Below are 27,121 nucleotides of genomic sequence, written 5' to 3' on the forward strand. Positions count from 1 at the left end.
CAAAAGCTTTATTGGCATGGGAAACATATGTTAACATTGCCAAAGTAAGTGAAGTAGATAATTAACAAAAGTGAAATAAACTATAAAATGAACAGTAAACATAACTTCTGTGAGTAATCTCACCACCTCCCCCAGTCTTGTCTTCACCCCCTCTTTTGCTGTCTCTCTCTCCTTCACTCTGTTCCCCCTCCCTTCCTCCCCCTCTCTCACCCCTTTCTCTCTGGTCAGTATAGCCCAGGGCCAGGCAGAGGCAGGCGGAGGTTAGAAATAGCTCCTGGGAAAAGGCTGTACCCTGTTCTGGCCTCTTTACCCTCTCTCCTTCCCCTTCTCTCTCTTTCTACTCACCACAGCAGAAGCCACTCAGAGCGAGGCTCTGGAGCACCAGAGCTCCACCCCCCAGCCTCCCTCCCCTCTCCCCCAGAGTGAGCGCTGTGCTGGGGCCAGACGGGGAGACATGCCTAAAGGCGTCCGTATGCTTCCCATCCGAAACAGTTCGTACATATATTATGATGACATTTTGTGACGTTTTCGTTTAGTTTTGGTGTCCGGAAAGGTTTTTTTCAGCTGTTCGTGCGCACATTTTCTCTTTCGAGGCAAGTCAAAGTCAGTAGTCGAAGTCTATGCCCCTTCGTCGGTGATTGGTCAACAGTAGGGATTCTTCAATGAAGTGAAGAGATCCCCCAGATTACTGTGTCTTTGTGAGCGTCCATGCTACAGTAGTCAGCTGTAGCTGCAGCCTGAGAGGGGGGACAGGGAGAGAGACTAGGGCCCATATTCACATAGCGTCTCTTGAGTAGGAGATTTAGATCATAATGAATTACATTATATGGACGGGGGAGGGCACTATGAGATACTTTAATGGAAACCAGTCCTGGCCAGAGAAAGGGGAGAATTGAGAAAAAGAGACGGGTTGAGAAAAGAAAGAAAGAAGGGAGAATGAAAGATGGTGAGAGATGTCTGAGGAAAGTAGGGAGAAAGAACGTATTCCTTTTAACTCATGATCCTTTGTCACAACCTTTTTTTTGTCCTCCTTCTCACTGCCTTTTGCTGTAGTAGGCCTATTTCAAGATTGCTTTTCTACTGTCTTTGTACTCTCAAAGTTGAGGATCGATATCAACCAAGTCTACATTGTGTCATGCCTCTATGAACTAGACCTCAGACTTTGGCCCAAACTATCAAAAACACCACCTCCCGTGTTCACACTCATTCCCGAAAGGTTGCTGGATCGAATCCCCGAGCTGACAAGGTAAAAATGTCATTCTGCCCCTGAGCAAGGCAGTTAACCCACTGTTCCCCGGACGCCGAAGATGTGGATGTCGATCAAGGCAGCCCCCTGCACCTCTCTGATTCAGATGGGTTGGATTAAATGCAGAAGACGCATTCAGTTGTACAACTGACTAGGTATCCCCTTTTCCTTGATTGGAGGCTTGCCTCACTGTCTCTCACCAGTAACACCACCAGTCCTGTTGTGGCAAAGCACCGTCTCTCACCACCAGTACACCACCAGCCCTGTTGAGGTAAAGCACCGTCTCTCACCACCAGCCCTGTTGTGGTAAATCACCATCTCACCACCAGCCCTGTTGTGGTAAAGCACCGTCTCTCACCACCAGCCCTGTTGAGGTAAAGCACCGTCTCTCACCACCAGCCCTGTTGTGATAAAGCGCCGTCTCTCACCACCAGCCCCGTTGAGGTAAAGCGCCGTCTCTCACCACCAGCCCTGTTGTGATAAAGCACCGTCTCTCACCACCAGCCCTGTTGTGGTAAAGCACCGTCTCTCACCACCAGCCCTGTTGAGGTAAAGCACCGTCTCTCACCACCAGTCCTGTTGAGGTAAAGCACCGTCTCTCACCACCAGCCCTGTTGTGGCAAAGCACCGTCTCTCACCACCAGTAACACCACCAGCCCTGTTGAGGTAAAGCACCGTCTCTCACCACCAGCCCTGTTGTGGCAAAGCACCGTCTCTCACCACCAGTAACACCACCAGCCCTGTTGAGGTAAAGCACCGTCTCTCACCACCAGCCCTGTTGAGGTAAAGCACCGTCTCTCACCACCAGCCCTGTTGTGGTAAAGCACCGTCTCTCACCACCAGCCCTGTTGAGGTAAAGCACCGTCTCTCACCACCAGCCCTGTTGTGAAGTCAAGTAGCTACATGTCCATCTACTGCTCATCTCCCGGCCTCATAGTTTAGTTCCAAGTGAGGTTCAGTCAGACACAAGAATGTGGCCTCATCGTCTCAACATGTAGCCTATTAAACGCACTAAGCACGTTCTTCTGGCGTCGGGCCTCTCAATGCAGCAAACCTGTCTGGTGAGATGACTAGAGGCCTGTGGAACATAAATCAGACAGCTAGCATGTCTAGTGAGATGACTGGAGGCTTGTGGAAAATAAATAGGACAGCTAGCATGGCATTAGTCATGTAAACACCTTACTCTGATTATCATAATCGGTGTAAGGTCAAAATTGAAGTAGGCATAGTCTGCTCAGAAAACCAGGTCTTTTAATCGATCTTTCGAATTATTAGGAAATACATTTTTACGATATAGACCATTTTATATTTTGTGGCTATGGTAAGTAGTGACAACCGTGGATCACCTCTACATAATAAACTGTGACGTACGTATTGTGGGGGTTCTTTCCCCCCCGAGGGCTCTCCTCTCCACGGATTGGCTGCAAGTGGAGAAGGGGGGCTGGCAGTTGCGAAAGCCACAAATACGTTTCTCGTCAGGTCTTATGTACAGTGAAAGTTGAAGTGTTTAATTTTGGAGCCTCATCCGAGAGCGACGGTGTGGATAGAAGTTAAAAGTTTTTCCATTCAAGTATGGTCGGAGATTACTGTCCTATTTCAGGCGAAAATACGGATATGCACTCACAGAGGAACGCAAAAAGCGGATTAAGTTGTAAAATGGTCCTTCAGGCGGTGGGCAAAGTTTTAAGGTAAAATAACAATATGTTTGAATTTGTCAGGTTTATTAAATGGTTTATATTCATCATACTTGTTGCGAGCCTTCTCCATAATGTGAAGACAAGGCAGCAGTAGGCTCTCGACCGTACGCATGACAGCAGCATGCTTGGTTTATAGTGGAACTTTCCATGGGACAGCAAAAGCAACGTTCACTGTCTGGTTTGGGAAATATCATTCTGTTGTTAAAAATACATCTGCTAAGCATATCCTGGACGTTTTAGATTTATTTCAGATTTCTGAAACGTTGGGGTACAGTTTGGATAAACTATGCACAAAGTAGGCTATCGACTTGACACGATTCCGTAGTAGTAGCAGCAACAGTGTTTCTAACCATGGTCTGTGTCACGACCAAAATCGCTAAAGTGTTAGAAGTAGATAGCCAATACTGTCATTTTCATATCGGTAAACGTTCGTCTCTGAATCAGTTCTTGGTTTGATGCGTGGCAGCAGATATTGGATGCGCGAACATGTAGTTTTACAGACTGGTATCATAGATTAGACGTAACGTAGTTAAAGTAAACCCGGGACAATCCAATTATTTTACGTTTGGTATGGTTACATAAGATATAAGGTTACTTAAGGCAAAAACGAAAGGAGGGTGGTTGGTCGGGCGTAAACCGCGAACGTCTAGCAATCCAAAGGTTGCAAGATAATCCATCCACCTGACAGGTGTGGCATATCAAGAAGCTGATTAAAGGCAACATCATTACAACAGGTGCAGATTGTGCTGGGGACAATAAAAGGCCACTCTAAAATGTGCAGTTTTGTCACAACACGATGCCACAGATGTTGCACGTTTTTAGGGAGTGTGCAATTGAAATGTTGACTACAGGAATGTGTTAATTGCTTTACCATCAGCCTCCTCCAATGTTGTTTTAGAAAATGTTAAAGTACGTCCATCTGGCCTCACAACTGCAGCTCTTCATGGATGAATCTTGGTTTCAATTGTACCGGGCAGATGGCAGACAGCGTGTATGGCGTTGTGTGGGCAAGCGGTTTGCTGATGTCAACATTGTGAACAGAGTGGGGTTATCGTATGGGCAGGCATAAGCTAAGAACAATGAACACAATAGCATTTTATCTACGGCAATGTTATACTGTGACGAGATCCTGAGGCCCATTGTCTTACTATTAATTCGCCGCCATCACCTCATATTTGAGCATGAAAATGCACAGCCCCATGTCACAGTGTTCTGTACACAATTCCTGGAAGCTGAAAATGTCCCAGTTCTTCCATGGCCTGCATACCCACCAGACATGTCACCCATTGAGCATGTGTGGAATGCTCTGGATTGACTTGTACAGCAGCGTGTTCCAGTTCCCGCCAATATCCAGCAACTTTGCACAGCCATTGAAGAGGAGCGGGACATCATTCCACGGGCCACAATCAACAGCCTGATCAACTCTATGCGAAGATATGTCGTGCTGCATGAGGTAAATGGTGGTCACACCAGATACTGACTTAAAAAAAAAAAATGTATCCATGCCCCTACCTTTTTAAGGTATTTGTGACCAAAAGATGCACATCTGTATTCCCAGTCATGTGAAATTCTTAGATTAGGGCCTAATGAATCAGTTTCAATTGACTGATTTCCCTATGAACTGTAACTCAGTAAATTCTTTGAAATTGTTGCATGTTGCGTTTATTTTTGTTCAGTGTACTTACTACTTTTTAGCTATTTTGCAACTACTTAGCATGTTAGCTAACCTTAACCCTTTAACCTAACTCCTAACCCCTAGCCTAGGAAATGTTATCATTAGCCACCTAGCTAATGTTAGCCACAACCAATTGGAATTTGCAACATATCATACATTTTGCAAATTCGTAATACTCTACATGGTATGTGGACACCCCTTCAGAATAGTGGATTTGGCTATTTCAGCCACACCTGTTGCTGACAGGTGTATAAAATCGAGCACACAGCCATGCAATCTCCATAGACAAACATTGGCACTAGAATGGCCCGTACTGAAGAGCTCAGTGACTCTCAACGTGTTACTGTCATTGGATGCCACCTTTCCAACAAGTCAATTCAAATTTCTGCCCTGCTAGAGGTGCCCCGGTCTACTGTAAGTGTCTGTATAGTGGATCATACGAAATGGGTGCTGGACATCCACAAATTTTAATGCATACGTAACATATACTATGGATTGTCTTGGTTTACGTACAGAATAATACGAAATGTTCTGAGACGACGTTGCAGACAGTTTTATGAAGTCTGGCATTGAACATCTAGATACTTTTAGAAACTCAAATGTGCTGTCAACTTTCCCACTGCAAAGCTCTACTTGCATAAGCCTAATCATACTGTTTTCTCCTTGCAATATTCTTCACAGCTCAGAATGTAAGAAGGAAATTGCTGTCTGTGTTTAGCTGTAATTATTACAGGCTTATTTGACTCTCCAGTTCTGTGTTAGGCTACATCTGACTAGTGAATTGCTGCTATGTGGCAAAACCCCCTAAGCTTTACATGGCTTCCAGCACTCAGCGACTGCACGACAGATCTCCCCAGCAAGACTGAACAAGAATGAGAGCAATGTGATACGCCTCCTCAACCGCTGTAAATAATTAAAGCCTCCGTTTTATTCAAACACTGCATATTTAGAGGTGTTTTAGATAGAAATTAGTTTCTTTCATTCTCTAAACATTACAACAGCACAACATATACATGCACTGTTACACAAAGCATGTATTTTTGAGGTTGCCCGTTTCGGTATTGCATACTAAGACATAACTCAGACTTAAAGGGGGGCAGCGTTTTGAAAATAAACAAATTCATTGGACTTTCGCTGTTGATAACTACTAGCGAGTTGCTAACTAGCAACGCTGGTCCCATTTTTGCAAAGAGTTATGGGAAATTAGAATCCCATTGTCTTAACCTTTTTGTTATCTTCAACCTAGCCTAAAATCAGGAAACTCTTTTATAAACACCAAAATAGGCCATAATTCGGACCCACTGCCTCGTCAACAGTCACGCAGTCAGTTTAAATCTTGTGGCCCTAACCATGGGGCCTGTCAGTGTGGCCTTTCCGTGGAAAGTCTTTGAGAGACATAATGAGGCTAATCCTTCTTGGGACAGAGTGGACACACTGACATGCTGGCTGGTTTCTCTCTTAAGTTTCCACTCTCTTACCTCCACCTCCATCACAGGGGTTTTTTCAACCAGCACAAAGGGCAGAAGCCTGGAAACACACAGTCCTAATAATGGAACCTTGGGTAATAGATACTGGTATGTACAGTATTGGCTTTAAGAATGTCTACCATCTTAGGATTCCGTGTTGTTGGAATGCATTATTGTACATTACATCAGGGCTGTCCCCGCCAAAAAATCTATATAAACACATCCTGTGTCTGTTAACCAAATCAACTATATTCACAAAGCTTGTCTGCATTAAGCACACTGTTTGATTCAATAATTAAGACACACAAATGATTAGAGGGAGTCCGACCAGCGATTGATTTGATTGTGCTGGGCCGGACTCAGACTTGCTGTGTTAAAAAAGACAGCGAGTGACTAGTACCTGTTGTCTCTCTCCTCCCTGCTGCAGCGACCACCACAGTGTTTATCGCCCTGTCCGTGATGCTGAAGCTGCAACATAAATACAGCCATTTCTGACTGAAAAGTTCTGTTACCAAAATCCCTCATTTGTTTAGGAAAAACATTCCCTCAGCCCAAGCTCTCTTTGTGACACATGTATGCATCACATGCACGTGACCAATAGGGCCTGACCTATAGCATATCATAATCACATCAATAAATAACAAACTGAACTCTGTAACAGCAAAATGGATACAGAGGACGTGACAAACTCTAAACGGGAATGTTTAGGCTACTGGTTTCTCATGAGGTAAACGGGAATGTTTAGGCTACTGGTTTCTCATGAGGTAAACGGGAATGTTTAGGCTACTGGTTTCTCATGAGGTAAACGGGAATGTTTAGGCTACTGGTTTCTCATGAGGTAAACGGGAATGTTTAGGCTACTGGTTTCTCATGAGATAAACGGGAAGTCAGATGTGTGGAATAAATTTGACTACTTGTGGAAAATACTGGAGCTGAAGAAAAATAAGGTGAGCGCTGCGTGCATGTTATGTGTGCCAAACAGGTGCTGTTAGATTACAATATACTTTTTCTGACGGTGGGGAACAATGTAAACAACACTAAATAAATGATCAGCGAAGCAGAGTGTTACGCCTTTATCACAGAAAAGACTAAAAACAGAAGCATTCATTCGTGAATGCAATTTCTGAAATGAAACGGTTTATTTTTTGCTTAAGCTAATTGTTCAAAGCTTGCTTTGTTATTTTATAACTAAAATGCTTGATTGCATTTCAAATCATGAATGACTCGTATGCTGTGTGATGACATGAATGAATGGTGGATTGATACAGTAGCCTGTATGAAATATAGGCCTAAGTAAGTTAGAGTATTAAGACTAAACAGGATGCACTCTTAGTCCTACAGCTCAATGGTGGTTATACAAGGCTACTATACTAATCCTACTAATGATAATTACATGACTTATTATTAAAATGATTATCATAATAATAACAACAAGAAAAAGGAGCGTTGATTATAAATAATTTTTCGGACAATTTGGAACAGTGTAAACAACACTAAATACATTAAATAATACCAGAGAGCCTGTCCTAACAGATAAAAAGTGTAAAGCCTGTATTACAGCAAATATTAAAAACAGCCCAATTTGTGAAATTGTTTACATGACATGTTGTTCCATGAGGCTTGGTGCTCATAGAATCAGTAGGCTGTTAAACCTACACTCAAACAGAATCAGTAGGCTGTTAAACCAACACTCAAACAGAATCAGTAGGCTGTTAAACCAACACTCAAACAGAATCAGTAGGCTGTTAAACCTACACTCAAACAGAATCAGTAGGCTGTTAAACCAACACTCAAACAGGCAACAGAAGCAGGATCTGTCTTGTTTCTATAAATAGATCATTTATAAAGCCAGGCACATTTAACAGTTAGGCTATTGATTATACACCTAATTAAGTTGGGGTTAACTCTCTAAACTTTTCTTAGAGAAAACAGCCTTTGCCTTATTGTCTATTACTCATTCTGCTGCTGCCTCCACTGCATTCTTCTCAACACCGATATGATGGTTAACTTTGCAATTATGCACATAGCAACATGTTCTAGGAAAAGGTGCAAATTCAACAGCGTACTGATGTTTCAGAACCGTGGACAGCGACCACTATCCAATGCGGGAGAAAGCGCATTTGTTATAAAATAATATTTATTAGTGTTGCATAATTGTTCTTATTTAATATAACCATATACAATTTCAGTAGCACATGTCTTAGAGTGCCATCCCCACATCCACAATGGATTAGTCCACTCAGACATGCACGAATCAGACTGGTCTCTTGTACACTCTATATATAGATGTTGTTGTTGTCGCTACTGATCAACTGAAGAAATCTCGGTCGACCAACAGCCTATCAAACAAAACAATCAACCAGTGGACTAAATGGGGTCAGCCCTACATTTTAGTAGCGGATAACAATCTTTAAAACCTAATGGGTAACGACAAGTTCTTCTTCATACCCTTGCCTAACTTAATTTACTTTAGAATACCACAGCGAATTGAAATTGGTTGATGCATGTAGCCTACCTACACGTACCACCTTTAAAAGTTAGCTTTTATGACCTTCAAGGGGATTTTCCAGTCACGTGACGTTTGAGGAAGAACAACAAAATGGTTATATGAAGTAAATAAGTAGGCCTACAGTATGCCTAGTTCTCAGCTCACGGAAGAAAACACATTACCCAACCTTGTTTCCTCAATAGTGAAACGGCTGAATACAGAGACAGGTTACATTGAGGTTGAACTGGGTAAATTCATGTCGAGGTGTATGGGTTAGGATAACTAGGGCCTGTTAGAAGACTGCACAAGGAAATCCTGACTTTGTTTGAGTACATGAAAAATTCCTCTTTATGTAATCACTGATGTGATCTGATATGACTGGATAGGTGAACAAGGTGTGGCGGAAACCTTGCATCTTGTGAAATCAGTAATTACTTGAAGGAAATGAAGGAAGGATACCTTAGTGGAATACTGGACCAGAGGGGGCTAGGCCCCGAAGATGTTCTCCTCTCTCTCACACGTCTGTTGTGATGCTGATGACCCTACATTATGGTGTCAGCGGGGCGGTAGCTGACTCCATGCTCTACGGAGAAGCTATATGCGGAGCGCATTGTTGCAGTGTCGTTTTCCATCACAAAAAGGGCGTGAAATGGTAGAACCTGCTGTAGCCAACTAGTTAGCCAGGTGCTTTTCCTCGTTATGACCAAAACATGATGACGTTCTATTTTTAGCTGATATGGGAATGAATACACAAGCAGCATATCGAACTGGGATAATGTTTGAGGTTTCACCAGCAAGTAGAATAATATTTGCCTGGGCATATTTCCAAAAAATTATTAATCTTATTATTTCACAGGGAGATGTGGGAAGCTAGAAGGCTAGCTAGCTTGCTATGTTTGTAGCCAGGCTAAAACCAGCTAGCCAGGCTGCCAGCTAGTTACTACCAGCAAGGGAAGGCGACTCTTCCTTGCTAGACAAAATAAAATAAAAAACGTTGCTATCGCCCGTTGGGAGTGGGAACGGCGAGATGTTCATGTTGCCAAAGGTGTCCGCTGCTCCAAAAATCCCACTCCATACACGCATGTAGTGAACAGAGTGACCCTTGTAAGTAACCTTATGGCAGCACAGAGGCATGGGGAGGAGGGACCTCGCGCCTCCAACGCTTTGGGAAAGCTAGCCTCTGTCAAGTCATCCTCTGCCGTGAAGGGAAATTCATGTGACTCTGGGTAAGATGGCATGAAAGTACATTCAGTAAGGTTAATAAGAAAAACTTGCATCAAACAGGCCTCAGGACAGTTTGGCCGTGACTTCTGAAAGTAGAGAAATCAGAGAAGACTGCCATTGTTACACATTTCCTCCGAGACTAGCTGAGTGTGAAACGTGTGGAGATTTCTGCCCTTACTCCTGTATCTTTATAACCCAGTAATGGCTGTTATGGCTTGGCTGGCTCAGCCTGCACCTCGCTCTGTGGTTTTTCAGGGAAAAGAGCCATTGAGAAGTATACTCAATTTAGATGCCTGAAATAGATCTGTAGGTCTAACTGGAAGCAAGGAATCTGAAGCTGATATCCTCAAGCCGAAGTCTGTCCTTACAAAATGGAGAAGAGCTGAGTGTATGCAGTAGGGTTCAAGCATCTTGCTCACGTATTGATCCTCTATTCCAGTTGGGCTGAAAACTGCCAATGGAAGAAATATGTAAATGTGTGTACTCACTACTGTAAATCTCTCTGGATAAGAGCATCTGCTAAATGACTAAAATGTCAATGTCAGATCACAACAGGAGGAAGGAACCTTTTGTACTTTGGATTGATTCACTTTTTGTGAATTAATTGTTAATCACTGTATGTTTGTTTATTGCATGTGTAACTCTGTTGTTTTTGTCGCATTGCTTTGCTTTATCTTGGCCAGGTCGCAGTTGTAAATGAGAACTTGTTCTCAACTAGCCTACGTGGTTAAATAAAGGTGAAATAAAATGTAAAAAATGTTTTGGCCTCTGACTTATCTTGGGGTTGTTTTGCTTTGTTGCTAGGGTTGTTGTTCAGGTTAATGTTTTGCTGGTCCGAAAAGTACAGCAAGAACATTACACCTCTGTTCCTGATGGTGTCTTGTCTCTTCTGTCCTCACTGTAAATACTGTAGGGTGGTGTTCCACTGAAAACACTGCTGGTCAGCTGGTGTTGCATGAAGTCCAGGTGGTAAGAAAAGCAGCGTGTTTCTCTGGTGTGGACAGAGTTCACCTCCACACACCAGGGCTACATGGAAACATGCTCAGTAGGCGCTTCAGAAATCCATCATAGCTACTCTTCAGAGAGAACAGGGGGGAAAACGCCTCACATTTTCTGGCTTAACTTTGTTGTTTATGCTCCAGGCACAAGTTCTTCTCCCTAAATCAAAACCTCAACCATCATGAGGGCAATGTGTTTTTCCTCTTTTGTTTTGGGGAGGGTTAGCTGATCCTAGATCTGAGCTCAGTGTGCTGGAAGCCATCTTGTTTACGGTAACTGTGTTGGATGGAAGCTGAATGCTGTTGCCTGTCACAGATTGCATTAACCACTTCCATATGCCATGTTAGATGCCTCCCAAATTCACCAGGCAATTTAAGCAACAGTTGTGCAATATTGGGCTTGGCAAGCAGGTGATACTGACTGGTCATACCAAATGTGCTTAGATTGCATAATGCAGTCAATGCACTAATACTAATACAGATGAGGAAATCCTCTTGTTCCAGGCCTTTAAATTAGCAGTGTGTTTGTGCCTCAGTGTAGGTGGACCTGGTGCATGTTTCATTGTTCAGGTGATAACTAAAGAGAGTTAGCCATGCATACAAAGTGGCCATGTGGCTCAATTCCAAGGTTGCCTACTTAGCTAATTCCTCTGCATATTGTGTAATGTGTGTTCCCAAGTGATGATGATGATGATGATGCTATTAATTGGAAGCAGGTTGTTGGGGCAGTAACAGTCAGTCTTGTGTTGTACCTGCCAGAAGGCTGCCTCCTTAGTGGCTTGTCTATTTTAGTCTTGAACACTGCACGTTCAGCAGCCACACAGCCTTCTTCTTACAGGCCTACAAGACTAGTTGACTCCTGATGAGGAGCATTGGGAACTGCGCTCACTGTGCTAACACTGCTCAGTGGTAGATAAACCTGTGGGTTTTCTGGACTTGAAGAGTGATAGTCACAGGCACTGAATGGTCCACTTCTGAAACGATCCACAGAAGTAGCCAGAAACACGCTCACTCTGTCGTCCTCTTCCTGAGTTTGTCACAGTCTGACCACTTCTTTGAGGTGGGAAAGGTCCTGTTTCACCATGCTACACCAGTCTTACCATGCACCAGTGGGCTGATTCTTCCTGGCCTAATTTAAAGGCTGGGACACTGCAGATAACAGTCCTAGCTAATTATTAATAAGTCTCTCTTTTTTTCTTCAATTTCTATTTCCCTCTTTATTCTCCCTCTCTTCCCTTTTCCATCATTCATTGTCTTTCATGTCGACCTGTCTCTCCCTCTGTGACCACAAACTCACCTGTCCAGGGTCAAGAGCCTGAGGCCTTTCTCTGCCCTCTGTAACCTCTCATCTGGCTCAGGCCTTTCTCTTCATCTTTCTCTGCCCTCTTGGCCAACTTTTTTTTTCCCTTTTGAAAACATTCTGTATCACTAAGCCACTTACTGTCTCGCCTTTTCCCTAATTTCCTCATTTTCCAATCCCTGCCTCCTTCCCACGTATGTGTGGTACAAGGAGGTACATTCTGGAGCAATTAGTTTATTTTAGGATACAGAGAACTTCCTCTCTGCTAGCACCCCTCCCCTGATACTCACATAGGGCTGTGGCTGCTCTCGGTAAAGTTCTCCCAGGCAGGGTCTTTGCCATAAAAGGCATTGTATGCGTCCTGCTCACCAGGCTAGGCTAGATCAGACCAGAGGCCAGGGCCAGGCATGTCTCTGGCTGGTGAATGGACAGGAAGTTGGCACTGTCTGGTACTAGGAGGAAACCATGCATGCCATAGACTATGTAGTCACGCTCACCAGCTGGGTCTCTTAAGACTGGGACTCAAATGATAGTGTTCAGGGACCTAGTCTAGCCAACATTCATGGGTTATTCAATCATACTTGAAGTGTGTGTGTGTGTATTTGTCAAGGTTTTTGCGTGCATGACTTTGAAGTCTCAGGATGATTTCTGGAGGAGAAACAGACCAGACTGAAGACTCACAGAGGGCCTGTCTTAATCTGGGAGGAATGCTGTGTGTGTGTGTGTGTGTGTGTGTGTGTGTGTGTGTGTGTGTGTGTTAAATCCTTTTTTTAATTCAATAACCAAATTCGCCAACTCAGATCTGATTGAAGGTCTTTATAGGGGCCTGGCAGTTGTGGGTTCAATAGCTGCATGGCTGACTGGATCTCACAGCTGTTGGCTCTATCAATGACCCTCACTCTCTCATTCTATCTCCCTTAGTTTATCACTCTCCTTCTATCCCCCTTAGTTTATCACTCTCTCCTTCTACCCCCCTTAGTTTATCACTCTCTCCTTCTATCCCCCTTAGTTTATCACTCTCTCCTTCTATCCCCCTTAGTTTATCACTCTGTCCTTCTATCCCCCTTAGTTTATCACTCTCTCCTTCTACCCCCCTTAGTTTATCACTCTCTCCTTCTACCCCCTTAGTTTATCACTCTCTCCTTCTACCCCCCTTAGTTTATCACTCTCTCCTTCTACCCCCCTTAGTTTATCACTCTCTCCTTCTACCCCCCTTAGTTTATCACTCTCTCCTTCTACCCCCCTTAGTTTATCACTCTCTCCTTCTATCCCCCTTAGTTTATCACTCTCTCCTTCTATCCCCCTTAGTTTATCACTCTCTCCTTCTATCCCCCTTAGTTTATCACTCTCTCCTTCTATCCCCCTTAGTTTATCACTCTCTCCTTCTACCCCCCTTAGTTTATCACTCTCTCCTTCTACCCCCTTAGTTTATCACTCTCTCCTTCTATCCCCCTTAGTTTATCACTCTCTCCTTCTACCCCCCTTAGTTTATCACTCTCTCCTTCTATCCCCCTTAGTTTATCACTCTCTCCTTCTATCGCTCTGCCTCTCTCTATAAGTCCATCTCATTGCCTGACCTGCTGGACAGCTGTCACCATCCTGGTCACGCAGTAACGCTCAAGAACTGACCAGGGACCAGCCCTGTCTGCTGGTTTGTGTGCGTCTCATTTCTAATCTACAGCCCTCTTGTCCTCGGGACAGTGAGTCAGACCATAGAGCTGGGAGGTCCCAAAAAAATAAATGTGTGTGTATATATGTGTATATGTATATACATACAGTTGAAGTCGGAAGTTTACATACACTTAGGTTAGAGTCATTAAAACTAAGTTTTCAACCACTAGACAAATTTCTTGTTAACAAACTATAGTTTTGGCAAGTCGGTTAGGACATCTACTTTGTGCATGACACAAGTCATTTTTCCAATAATTGTTTACAGACAGATTATTTAACTTATAATTCACTGTATCATAATTCCAGTGTGTCAGAAGTTTACATACACTAAGTTGACTGTGCCTTTAAACAGCTTGGAAAATTCTAGGAAATGATGTCATGGCTTTAGAAGCTTTTGATAGGCTAATTGACATAATTTGAGTCAATTGGAGGTGTAGCTGTGGATGTAATTCAAGGCCTACCTTCACACACAGTACCTCGTTGCTTGACATCATGGGAAATCAAAAGAAATCAGCCAAGACCTCTGAAAAAAATGTGTAGACCTCCACAAGTCTGGTTCATCCTTGGGAGCAATTTCCAAACGCCTGAAGGTACCACGTTCATCTGTACAAACAATAGTACGCAAGTATAAACACCATGGGACCACGCAGCCGCCATACCGCTCAGGAAGGAGATGCGTTCTGTCTCCTAGAGATGAACGTACTTCGGTGTGAAAAGTGCAAATCAATCCCAGAACAACAGCAAAGGACCTTGTGAAGAGGCTGGTGGAAACGGGTACAAAAGTATCTATATCCACAGTAAAACAAGTCCTATATTGACATAACCTGAAAGGCCGCTCAACAAGGAAGAAGCCACTGCTCCAAAACCGCCACAAAAAAGCCAGTCTACGGTTTGCAACACATAGGGACAACGATTGTACTTTTTAGAGAAATGCCCTCTGGTCTGATGAAACAAAAATAGAACTGTTTTGCCATAATGACCATCATTATGTTTGGAGCATAAGGGGGAGGCTTGCAAGCTGAAGAACACCATCCCAACCGTGAAGCGCGGGGGTGGCAGCATCATGTTTTGAGGGTGCTTTGCTGCAGGAGGGATTGGTGCACTTCAAAATAGATGGCATCATGAGGCAGGGAAATTATGTGGATATATTGAAGCAACATCTCCAGACATCAGTCAGGATGTTAAAGCTTGCTTGCAAATGGGTCTTCCAAATGGACAATGACCCTAAGCATACTTCCAAAGTTGTGGCAAAATGTTTTAAGGACAACAAAGTCAAGGTATTGGAGTGGCCATCACAAAGCCCTGACCTTAATCCTATAGAAAATTTGTGGGCAGAACTGAAAAAGCGTGTGCGAGCAAGGAGGCCTACAAACCTGACTCAGTTACACCAGCTCTGTCAGGAGGAATGGGCCAAAATTCACCCAACTTATTGTGGGAAGCTTGTGGAAGGCTACCTGAAACGTTTGGCCCAAGTTAAACAATTTGAAGGCAATCCTACCAAATACTAATTGAGTGTATGTAAACTTCTGACCCACTGGGAATGTGATGAAATAAATAATTCTCTACTATTATTCTGACATTTCACATTCTTAAATAAAGTGGTGATCCTAACTGATGGGTCAGAAGTTTACATACACTATATGCTTATTTTTATATATATATTTATATATGTGTGTAAACTCTCATTTTAAATGTCTAAAATCAAAAGGAAACTGTAGAAGGATAATGGACCTAATATACATACAGTTTCTTGGCTGTGTCCGGCTCGGTAAGAATTACTGAAATGAAAGCTAGACAGTCAGGGAGCATCAAATTCCCAACACGATGTCTATAGGAAATTATTTTCCAAATTTTGACGCCAAGGAAATAAAACACATTTTCAATTCGGCCCCATAGCAAAATGAGTTTGACACACCTGCAGTGGTTATAAAAGTTGGCAGTGAACGTTCTAGACATTATCTGTACATGTAAAGGTAGTTTCCAGATGTATGCTTCTGATTGGCTCCTGCTGAACAGACCGTCCTCAGAGCCACGCTGCTCTCACTTTGTTCCTCCTGATTCGGGACCACCGCCAGTCTTCCAGGAGTTAGGATCTGAGAGGGAAAGGCTAGAGCCAAGAACACATGGGGGGGGGGGGTATTATGTTTAGACGGGTTGTGGACTGGAGGGGGTGGATGGTGGAAATGAAGGTCAACAGAGGCACAATAAATTCAGGGCAGAAAGGGAAACTCTCCTGTCCTTAGACAAACCCAAACCGAAGACCGCAAAAAGAGAGGGAGAGAGCGAGGGAATGAAATGGAAATGTAGAGGAAGGGAAATGATGAAGAGGGAGCGAGGAATGAAGCCCTTGGAATGCTAATGGTGTTCTAGAGTGGGACACTGAAAGTCAGAGCTCAGTGAAAACCCTGAACACCTGACTGCCATGAAGAGGGATGCCAGAAAATAGGAAAACAAACGGAATACTACTCTGTGCTGTGAGGGTCTTTCCTTCAATTGAGCCAGGCCTCCATTGTCCCACAACTCTACCTTTGTCTGTACTTGTTTCACTAGCCTATTAACCCATTCAACATTAAACCCCTGGATAGGCTGTATTAGTGAATAAGATTTTCAGGTGGGGGGGCGGAGGGTTTTGGACCTGGAAGTGTAGTGGGAGTGTGATATGACAGTCCCCTGCTGGAAGTACATGGCGCTGTGGGCGGCTAACTGTGGTAACTGGTCCTAACGGCAGGTCAGGAGTCATGCTCTGGGTCAGGTACTGGAACAAAAAGCTCTCTGTACAGACGCTGGATGTATGGCCCTCAGCGGAGACGCGGTGACCCCGGCGCAGACCTGCTAGCAGTGGCTAAAGGCTGTTTACATATTCAGTTCCATTTTCTGTTCACGTGCATTTAATGCATCTGAAACCACCCATCTGCAATGTAATACTTTAGTTGCTAGCTGCTGTCCCTGCCTTGATTTGAGTCAAACTGAAAGTTCCTCTTTCGTCTGTGAATGTCCCTGTGAATTGCTCTAACCTGTCCCCTTTTCTCTTCCTGTCCCCTACAGGAAGTCTAAGACGAAGCCCAATGGGAAGAAGCCGCCAGCGGAAGAGAAGAAGCAGTATCTGGAGGCAGAGTTCACTAAAGTCCGCGTGGTGGACTTCGACCTGAAAGAGCTGGTGCTGCTGCCCAGGGAGATAGACCTCAACGAATGGCTCGCCAGCAACAGTGAGTTACCAGCTGCGAATCACAAGTAAAACATTTTGGGGTCATATTTGAGGTTCCACTAGTCTGTCCAGACACAAGATAACGCTTCCAGAAAAGCTACACTCGACAGATTTACTCAGGCATCTGAATTTCTGCCTTTTCAGTGTCTTGTCTTTGGATATGTATTCTATAACTGCACTGCAGCTAAATCCTCAAGAAGTTTATCTCTAGGTTCAGCTCCTTACGTTATATAATGAGTCTATAAGAACAACATCATCTTAGACATCGCCTCTGGAAGTGTCTGAACCCCTGTCATTTACTGCAGGATGAAATGGCTACTTCCTCCATTGATAATCCACTGCCTGTTCTATACAGAGTTTTATCTAGTGTCTTCTCCCCAAACGGCTAACTATTATCTTAAACATTATACTATACAAGAATATCTGCTGTTGATAGTTTACAGGCATCTTAGGCATCTTCCTGTAACACCCTGTGTTCTCACTGTGGGTCGTTTTATCAGTCTGTGTTGAGAAACAGCCTAATGTAAAACAAATGGAACGCATTTTAGCCTGTGACTGCATTTTTCTGCATGAAATCAGGGAGTTAGGCAGCTAGGCCACGCCTCGTCCGTATCGACTCGTATCAACCACTGATAGAATGTGCCTTGGAACTCAAACGGCGCTCGTCTTCGGAAGAATGTTTGACTTCAGCCACTTTTTATGTGAGCTGTCTGTTAACGACGTTGTATGCTATGTACATTTGGCCGCAATCATTTGCCAAAGAAGAAGCCTGAGAAACATAAACAGAAGTTGCAAAAACACCGGTCATGAATGGAGCCAACAGTCCAGTAACAAAACCTGCTTCCCCTCTCTGTCTTATACCTGGGGTAGAACTGGATACTTCAACCTGCTTCCCCTCTCTGTCTTATACCTGGGGTAGAACTGGATACTTCAACCTGCTTCCCCTCTGTCTTATACCTGGGGTAGAACTGGATACTTCAACCTGCTTCCCCTCTCTGTCTTATACCTGAGGTAGAACTGGACACTTCAACCTGCTTCCCCTCTCTGTCTTATACCAGGGGCAGAACTGGATACTTCAACCTGCTTCCCCTCTCTGTCTTATACCTGGGGCAGAACTGGATACTTCAACCTGCCCCCTCTCTGTCTTATACCTGGGGCAGAACTGGATACTTCAACCTGCCTCCCCTCTCTGTCTTATACCTGGGGCAGAACTGGATACTTCAACCTGCCTCCCCTCTCTGTCTTATACCTGGGGCAGAACTGGATACTTCAACCTGCTTCCCCTCTCTGTCTTATACCTGGGGTAGAACTGGATACTTCAACCTGCTTCCCCTCTCTGTCTTATACCTGGGGTAGAACTGGATACTTCAACCTGCTTCCCCTCTCTGTCTTATACCTGGGGCAGAACTGGATACTTCAACCTGCTTCCCCTCTCTGTCTTATACCTGGGGCAGAACTGGATACTTCAACCTGCTTCCCCTCTCTGTCTTATACCTGGGGTAGAACTGGATACTTCAACCTGCCTCCCCTCTCTGTCTTATACCTGGGGCAGAACTGGATACTTCAACCTGCTTCCCCTCTCTGTCTTATACCTGGGGTAGAACTGGATACTTCAACCTGCTTCCCCTCTCTGTCTTATACCTGGGGCAGAACTGGATACTTCAACCTGCTTCCCCTCTCTGTCTTATACCTGGGGTAGAACTGGATACTTCAACCTGCTTCCCCTCTCTGTCTTATACCTGGGGCAGAACTGTATACTTCAAACTGTTGCATATGATGTGAAATATAGTAAACAAAACATTGGGTTTGTTGTTCCATTCACTGTAAACATTACACTGCAGAATTATTGTGTTCAAGAACAGTACTTACTTGGATCAAATGGCATATCAAGTTCTTCAAAGTAGCAGCCTAAGTATTTGATGTATGTTTTGACAGGCTAGGCCTTGAGCAGACTGCTGGTATTACTGAGTGTTCTTCTCTTCTCTCCCTTCAGCGACGACCTTCTTCAATCTAATAAACCTGCAGTACAGCACCATCTCAGAGTTCTGTACTGGAGACACCTGTCAAGCCATGACGGCCTGCAACACGTAAGTCATCTCCCCCACCATTGGTTTATTCATCAGTTCTCTGGCCTCCAATTGGGTTATTTATCAGAAGTCTCACAACCCATTGGATAATTTATCAAGGATGCGCTGACACAGCAACAGACCATCTGTTGAAAGCAGGAGAGCTACTGACCACAGGGCTGTACTCACTGTTCCCTGTGTCTTTCTGTTGTTTGTGTTCCTTCTCTGTTTGTCTGTCTGGCTCTCTGTTTGTTTGTTTGTCTGTCTGGCTCTCTGTTTGTTTGTCTGTCTGGCTCTCTGTTTGTTTGTCTGTTTGTCTCTGTCTGTCTGTCTGTCTGGCTCTCTGTCTGTCTGGCTCTCTGTTTGTTTGTCTGTCTGGCTCTCTGTTTGTTTGTCTCTGTCTGTCTGTCTGGCTCTCTGTCTGTCTGGCTCTCTGTCTGTCTGTCTGGCTCTCTGTCTGTCTGTCTGGCTCTCTGTCTGTCTGGCTGGCTCTCTGTCTGTCTGGCTGGCTCTCTGTCTGTCTGGCTGGCTCTCTGTCTGTCTGGCTGGCTCTCTGTCTGTCTGGCTGGCTCTCTGTCTGTCTGGCTGGCTCTCTGTCTGTCTGGCTGGCTCTCTGTCTGTCTGGCTGGCTCTCTGTCTGTCTGGCTGGCTCTCTGTCTGTCTGGCTGGCTCTCTGTCTGTCTGTCTGGCTGGCTCTCTGTCTGTCTGTCTGGCTGGCTCTCTGTCTGTCTGTCTGTCTGGCTGGCTCTCTGTCTGTCTGTCTGTCTGGCTGGCTCTCTGTCTGTCTGTCTGTCTGGCTGGCTCTCTGTCTGTCTGTCTGTCTGTCTGGCTCTCTGTCTGTCTGTCTGTCTGTCTGGCTCTCTGTCTGTCTGTCTGTCTGTCTGGCTCTCTGTCTGTCTGTCTGTCTGGCTCTCTGTCTGCCTGTCTGGCTCTCTGTCTGCCTGTCTGGCTCTCTGTCTGTCTGTCTGGCTCTCTGTCTGTCTGTCTGGCTCTCTGTCTGTCTGTCTGGCTCTCTGTCTGTCTGTCTGGCTGTCTGTCTGTCTGGCTCTCTGTCTGTCTGTCTGGCTCTCTGTCTGTCTGTCTGGCTCTCTGGCTCTCTGTCTGTCTGGCTCTCTGTCTGTCTGGCTCTCTGGCTCTCTGTCTGTCTGGCTCTCTGTCTGTCTGGCTCTCTGTCTGTCTGTCTGGCTCTCTGTCTGTCTGTCTGTCTGGCTCTCTGTCTGTCTGTCTGGCTCTCTGTCTGTCTGTCTGGCTCTCTGTCTGTCTGGCTCTCTGTCTGGCTGTCTGTCTGTCTGGCTCTCTGTCTGTCTGTCTGGCTCTGTCTGTCTGTCTGTGTCTGTCTGGCTCTCTCTCTGTGTCTGTGTGTGTGTTCTGTACAGTTGAGAACTTTAGAGTTATCTCATGTTAGTGAGAGAATGTGGGAATATGCTGCGAGTATTCTCCAATCACATGAGCCTTTCTGAGGTGTCTTGTGTTGCTGTCTGGACTGGTGCATAGTGAGGTCTCTGAACACAGTGTTCCTGTCTGGACTGGTGCGTAGTGAGGTCTCTGAACAGTGTTCCTGTCTGGACTGGTGCGTAGTGAGGTCTCTGAACACAGTGTTCCTGTCTGGACTGGTGCGTAGTGAGGTCTCTGAACACAGTGTTCCTGTCTGGACTGGTGCGTAGTGAGGTCTCTGAACAGTGTTCCTGTCTGGACTGGTGCGTAGTGAGGTCTCTGAACAGTGTTCCTGTCTGGACTGGTGCGTAGTGAGGTCTCTGAACAGTGTTCCTGTCTGGACTGGTACGTAGTGAGGTCTCAGAACACAGTGTTCCTGTCTGGACTGGTGCGTAGTGAGGTCTCTGAACATAGTGTTCCTGTCTGGACTGGTGCGTAGTGAGGTCTCTGAACAGTGTTCCTGTCTGGACTGGTGCGTAGTGAGGTCTCTGAACAGTGTTCCTGTCTGGACTGGTGCGTAGTGAGAGCAGAGATCAAACCGTTCTGAGGAGATGTGGCCATTTTATTTCTGTGCGTTCCGATGCCAACTAAACTAGAAGGGACTATCTAGCTAATAGTTATTGTCCCTGTCGTACAACCCTTTTAAACATCTCGAACTCATTATGGGAGAACATGAACACTGTAGCAGCACTCTCATGGTAGTCCAAACAGGGTCGTAAGATATCACTGTACAGAGAGCTCCTGTTTATCTAGCTACGTACCAAGGCAGGGCATACCGCTGCAGTAGTAAAACAAGTGTTAGACAGGGATAACATGGAGGCCTATTCATCCCTGTTTAACAGAGTGAAGGAGGTTGACTGAGTATTTACCCAATGAGTTGACCCTGTCGGGGCGGGGTGCCGTCTTGTTGTGTGAGACCTTCTCTTTGGAAAGAGGCCACCCTCACCTACACCTAGTTATAGGAGCGTAAAACAACAGATCTACGCATTTAGGCTAAACCACACTACACACACGGGGAGGTAATGACAGAGGAAAAACAAACAATGGCGAAGCCGTTGAGAAATGCCAGATGTGTCAGGTGACAAACATGTTACAGGGTTGACCCCATTTAATGTTACTGTATTTCTCCGCACCCGCTGTCACCTTTCTTGCTACTGTGGGTACCTACACCCTAAATAGTGGGAGAGTTGATGTTGTGTGTCAACCATGTGAAGGAATCCTGTATGGTTACGCCTAATGTTAGAAAACAGCTAAATAAAGGTGGCTGTACAAAGTGTGCAATATTGTAGTGAAGTACATTTCCAATACCAAACCCCATGAACCCGGATGCTCCCAGTGTTTCCAAGGAGGGTTGTAGCCGTAAGCTGTAATATAAACTCAGCAAAAAAAAAAACGTCCTCTCACTGTCAACAGCGTTTATTTTCAGCAAACTTAACATATGTAAATATTTGTATGAAACATAACAAGATTCAACAACTGAGACAAACTGAACAAGTTCCACAGACAGGTGACTAACAGAAATGGTATAATGTGTCCCTGAACAAAGGGGGGGATCAAAATCAAAAGTAACAGTCAGTATCTGGTGTGGCCACCAGCTGTATTAAGTACTGCAGTGCATCTCCTCCGCATGGACTGCACCAGATTTGCCAGTTCCTGCTGTGAGATGTTACCCCACTCTTCCACCAAGGCACCTGCAAGTTCCTGGACATTTCTGGGGAGAATGGCCCTCACCCTCCAATCCAACAGGTCCCAGACGTGTTCAATGGGACTGAGATCCGGGCTTTTCGCTGGCCATGGCAGAACACTGACATTCCTGTCTTGCAGGAAATCACGCACAGAACGAGCAGTATGGCTGGTGGTATTGTCATGCTGGAGGGTCATGTCAGGATGAGCCTGCAGGAAGGGTACCACATGAGGGAGGAGGATGTCTTCCCTGTAACGCACAGCGTTGAGATTGTCTGCAAAGACAACAAGCTCAGTCCGATGATGCTGTGACACACCGCCCCAGACCTTGACGGACCCTCCACCTACAAATCGATCCCGCTCCAGAGTACAGGCCTCAGTGTAATGCTCATTCATTCAACGATAAATGGGAATCCGACGATCACCCTTGGTAAGACAAAACTTCGACTTGTCAGTGAAGAGCACTTTTTGCCAGTCCTGTCTGGTCCAGCGACGGTGGGTTTGTGCCCATAGGCGATGTTGTTGCCGGTGATGTCTGGTGAGGACCTGCCTTACAACAGGCCTACAAGCCCTCAGTAATTTATTGCCCTGGCCACATCTGCAGTCCTCATGCCTCCTTGCAGCTTGCCTAAGGCATGTTCACGCAGATGAGCAGGGACCCTGGGCATCTTTCTTTTGGTGTTTTTCAGTCAGTAGAAAGGCCTCTTTTAGTGTCCTAAGTTTTCATAACTGTGACCTTAATTGCCTATCGTCTGTAAGCTGTTAGTGTCTTAATGCCCGTTCCACAGGTGCATGTTCATTAATTGCTTATGGTTCATTGGACAAACATGGGAAACAGTATTTAAACCCTATACAATGAAGATCTGTGAAGTTATTTAGATTTTTACAAATGATCTTTGAAAGACAGGGTCCTGAAAAGGGGTTGTTGTGTGGGTGGGTGAATGGGTGGGGTTGTTGTGTGGGTGGGGTTGTTGGGTGGGTGTTTTTGGAGTCCTTGACCTGGTCCTGTGGTCAGTAGGTCCTCTGTGGAGTCCTTGACCTGGTCCTGTGGTCAGTAGGTCCTCAGTGTGGAGTCCTTGACCTGGTCCTGTGGTCAGTAGGTCCTCAGTGTGGAGTCCTTGACCTGGTCCTGTGGTCAGTAGGTCCTCAGTGTGGAGACCTTGACCTGGTCCTGTGGTCAGTAGGTCCTCAGTGTGGAGTCCTTGACCTGGTCCTGTGGTCAGTAGGTCCTCAGTGTGGAGTCCTTGACCTGGTCCTGTGGTCAGTAGGTCCTCAGTGTGGAGTCCTTGACCTGGTCCTGTGGTCAGTAGGTCCTCAGTGTGGAGTCCTTGACCTGGTCCTGTGGTCAGTAGGTCCTCAGTGTGGAGTCCTTGACCTGGTCCTGTGGTCAGTAGGTCCTCAGTGTGGAGACCTTGACCTGGTCCTGTGGTCAGTAGGTCCTCAGTGTGGAGTCCTTGACCTGGTCCTGTGGTCAGTAGGTCCTCAGTGTGGAGACCTTGACCTGGTCCTGTGGTCAGTAGGTCCTCAGTGTGGAGTCCTTGACCTGGTCCTGTGGTCAGTAGGTCCTCAGTGTGGAGACCTTGACCTGGTCCTGTGGTCAGTAGGTCCTCAGTGTGGAGTCCTTGACCTGGTCCTGTGGTCAGTAGGTCCTCAGTGTGGAGACCTTGACCTGGTCCTGTGGTCAGTAGGTCCTCAGTGTGGAGTCCTTGACCTGGTCCTGTGGTCAGTAGGTCCTCAGTGTGGAGACCTTGACCTGGTCCTGTGGTCAGTAGGTCCTCAGTGTGGAGTCCTTGACCTGGTCCTGTGGTCAGTAGGTCCTCAGTGTGGAGTCCTTGACCTGGTCCTGTGGTCAGTAGGTCCTCAGTGTGGAGTCCTTGACCTGGTCCTGTGGTCAGTAGGTCCTCAGTGTGGAGTCCTTGACCTGGTCCTGTGGTCAGTAGGTCCTCAGTGTGGAGACCTTGACCTGGTCCTGTGGTCAGTAGGTCCTCAGTGTGGAGTCCTTGACCTGGTCCTGTGGTCAGTAGGTCCTCAGTGTGGAGTCCTTGACCTGGTCCTGTGGTCAGTAGGTCCTCAGTGTGGAGACCTTGACCTGGTCCTGTGGTCAGTAGGTCCTCAGTGTGGAGTCCTTGACCTGGTCCTGTGGTCAGTAGGTCCTCAGTGTGGAGACCTTGACCTGGTCCTGTGGTCAGTAGGTCCTCAGTGTGGAGTCCTTGACCTGGTCCTGTGGTCAGTAGGTCCTCAGTGTGGAGTCCTTGACCTGGTCCTGTGGTCAGTAGGTCCTCAGTGTGGAGTCCTTGACCTGGTCCTGTGGTCAGTAGGTCCTCAGTGTGGAGTCCTTGACCTGGTCCTGTGGTCAGTAGGTCCTCAGTGTGGAGTCCTTGACCTGGTCCTGTGGTCAGTAGGTCCTCAGTGTGGAGTCCTTGACCTGGTCCTGTGGTCAGTAGGTCCTCAGTGTGGAGTCCTTGACCTGGTCCTGTGGTCAGTAGGTCCTCAGTGTGGAGTCCTTGACCTGGTCCTGTGGTCAGTAGGTCCTCAGTGTGGAGTCCTTGACCTGGTCCTGTGGTCAGTAGGTCCTCAGTGTGGAGTCCCTGTCCTGGTGTTGGTTCCCTCCTGCAGGTTCAGTTATGTGGATGCTGTACATTCAGGAAGTGTAATCCCAGACCACGCTGCTAGTGCTAACACAACCATCCCAGTGAGCATAATTGGTTGAAAGACATATTTCAACGTCTTTTCAACCAAAAAGGCTCACTACTCCACCTACCCATTACCTCTACTGCGTTCTAGCTAGCTTTGAGATTGTCCGACCGTTGTTTGCAAGCTATTAGCCTTTTAGCTTGACCTTGGTAGATCCTACAGACCATGCTAGCTCTGCCCTAGGCCTCATTTGGTGCCTGTGCTAGATCAGTTACCCCTTTCAGTTTCGCCAGTCTGTCAGCTACCATACCCTGCTAGCTTCATTAGTTAATAGCTATCCTACTGATAGCTCTGTTTCTTTTTTACTTCAGCCATGCTAGCTTTGACCTTGCTAACTCTTAGATGGGCCTTCCCTATGATTTATCTTATTTGACTCGTGGTGCCTGTCGTAATGTAATCTGTAGTTTATGATCGCTTTAGCTCTCACGCCCATCCTAGCGTCACTATCCCGCTGCTAGCTATAGTACAGTATTCCCTGGTTGCCTGTGTCATGCTAGCCATGCTAGGCGACTTCACTGACTTGCCATTTGACCTTGCTAACTCATGATACCCCGTGGCTAGCCCTGAGGAGCGGCATTCAGTTACAACCACCGTCTAACTGGGTCACCCCTCTCCGGAAATGTTTGACCAGGCAGAGTGAGCGGCCGTGCGACTGGGGGATCAGTGTTGTGTTACTCCGAGACCGCAGGGAATTCGGCCCAATCAGGAAATGGAAGGGCCAGGATAGGGGGTTCGCTAAGTCCACTGGAATGAAAATATGCAAACATGTCTATTTTAGGAGGTGGTGGGGTTGGCTGGGCTGGAGGCCTGTTTGGCAGATCCACACTAGGGATGTGACAATTTTAATTTTTTTTTGTACTAGTTTTCCGTTAAAACAATAAGAACATTTTTTTTAAATGCCACATGAAATCCTATTGCATGGTATGACCGCAAGAGGGCAATGAAGTTATATCGCAGTCATACAGTAGGCTTCAGTCATTTGGAATCTGTTTTGTTGCTGCCCAAACAGGCCGGTGAAATTTTGTAGCAAGGACGACCATTACTACACGTGTTCTTTCCATTTGTTATGTGTATTAGCGACTCACAACAAAAAATAAAAAACCTAGTTAAGTCACAGTTCTTCCCCCCTACATTTTCCCTCTGTTACATGTCTCACTCAATTTCCATCCGACTGCTCCCTCTACACACAGACGCGTGCTGCACACCCAAGGTCCAATTAGGCCTACAGAAATTACTGCCTAGAAAAACGGATCTACGTGATTGGATACATTTAAAAAAAAAAAACTGTAGCCAAGCTACATTCCTTGTTAAATCACGACAGCTCTGTCACAGATTCTAAAGGGACAGCTCTGTCACAGATTCTAAAGGGACAGCTCTGTCACAGATTCTAAAGGGGCAGCTCTGTCACAGATTCTAAAGGGGCAGCTCTGTCACAGATTCTAAAGGGGCAGCTCTGTCACAGATTCTAAAGGGGCAGCTCTGTCACAGATTCTAAAGGGGCAGCTCTGTCACAGATTCTAAAGGGGCAGCACTGTCACAGATTCTAAAGGGGCAGCTCTGTCACAGATTCTAAAGGGGCAGCTCTGTCACAGATTCTAAAGGGGCAGCTCTGTCACAGATTCTAAAGGGGCAGCTCTGTCACAGATTCTAAAGGGGCAGCTCTGTCACAGATTCTAAAGGGGCAGCTCTGTCACAGATTCTAAAGGGGCAGCTCTGTCACAGATTCTAAAGGGGCAGCTCTGTCACAGATTCTAAAGGGACTTGTTGATTAAAGTAGGAGTATACACTAACGGTCTAAAGTTTTAGAACACCCACTCATCTCAAGGGTTTTTATTTATTTTTACTATTTTCTACATTGTATAATAATAGTGAAGACATCAAAACTATTAAATAACACATTTGGAATCATGTAGTAACCAAAAAAGTGTTAAACTAATTCAAATATAATTTATATTTGAGATTCTTCAAATAGCCACCCTTTGCCTTGACAGCTTTCCACACTCTTGGCTTTCTCTCAACCAGCTTCAACTGGAATGCTTTTCCAACAGTCTTGAAGGAGTTCCCACATATGCTGAGCACTTGTTGGCTGCTTTTCCTTCACTCTTCTGTCTGACTCATCCCAAACCATCTCAATTTGGTTGAGGTCGGGGGATTGTGGAGGCCAGGTCATCTGATGCAGCACTCCATCACTCTCCTTCTTGGTAAAATAGCCCTTACACAGCCTGGAGGTGTGTTGGGTCATGTCTTGTTGAAAAACAAATGATAGACCCACTA

The 27,121-nt window shown here is 45.7% G+C and overlaps 1 protein-coding gene and 2 long non-coding RNA genes across 9 annotated transcripts in view; all 3 read left to right on the forward strand.

Annotated features, from left to right (window-relative positions):
• Positions 1–27,121, forward strand: part of LOC115192772 (MOB kinase activator 2) — a 102,133-nt gene that overhangs the window by 71,091 nt on the left and 3,921 nt on the right. For 3 of the 7 annotated variants that reach the window (XM_029751625.1, XM_029751624.1, XM_029751623.1), the window contains exons 2-3: positions 16,811–16,971; positions 18,964–19,057. In XM_029751625.1, coding sequence (XP_029607485.1) covers positions 16,811–16,971; positions 18,964–19,057 — 255 coding nt within the window. Of the gene's footprint in view, positions 1–1,348; positions 1,586–1,801; positions 2,935–4,347; positions 4,397–16,810; positions 16,972–18,963; positions 19,058–27,121 lie in introns of those variants that run through there. The other 4 variants (XM_029751622.1, XM_029751621.1, XM_029751619.1 and 1 more) reach the window with 4 other exon arrangements.
• LOC115192773 (uncharacterized) lies at positions 4,958–9,552 on the forward strand. Its single transcript, XR_003877990.1, has 2 exons — positions 4,958–6,922; positions 6,960–9,552. It is a non-coding gene; the product is annotated as an uncharacterized LOC115192773 (long non-coding RNA).
• Positions 20,356–21,863, forward strand: LOC115192774 (uncharacterized). The gene is made up of 2 exons (XR_003877991.1): positions 20,356–20,954; positions 20,996–21,863. It is a non-coding gene; the product is annotated as an uncharacterized LOC115192774 (long non-coding RNA).

Source organism: Salmo trutta, chromosome 4 (genome assembly GCF_901001165.1).
Source record: "Salmo trutta chromosome 4, fSalTru1.1, whole genome shotgun sequence".
Classification (NCBI taxonomy): Eukaryota; Metazoa; Chordata; class Actinopteri; order Salmoniformes; family Salmonidae; genus Salmo; species Salmo trutta.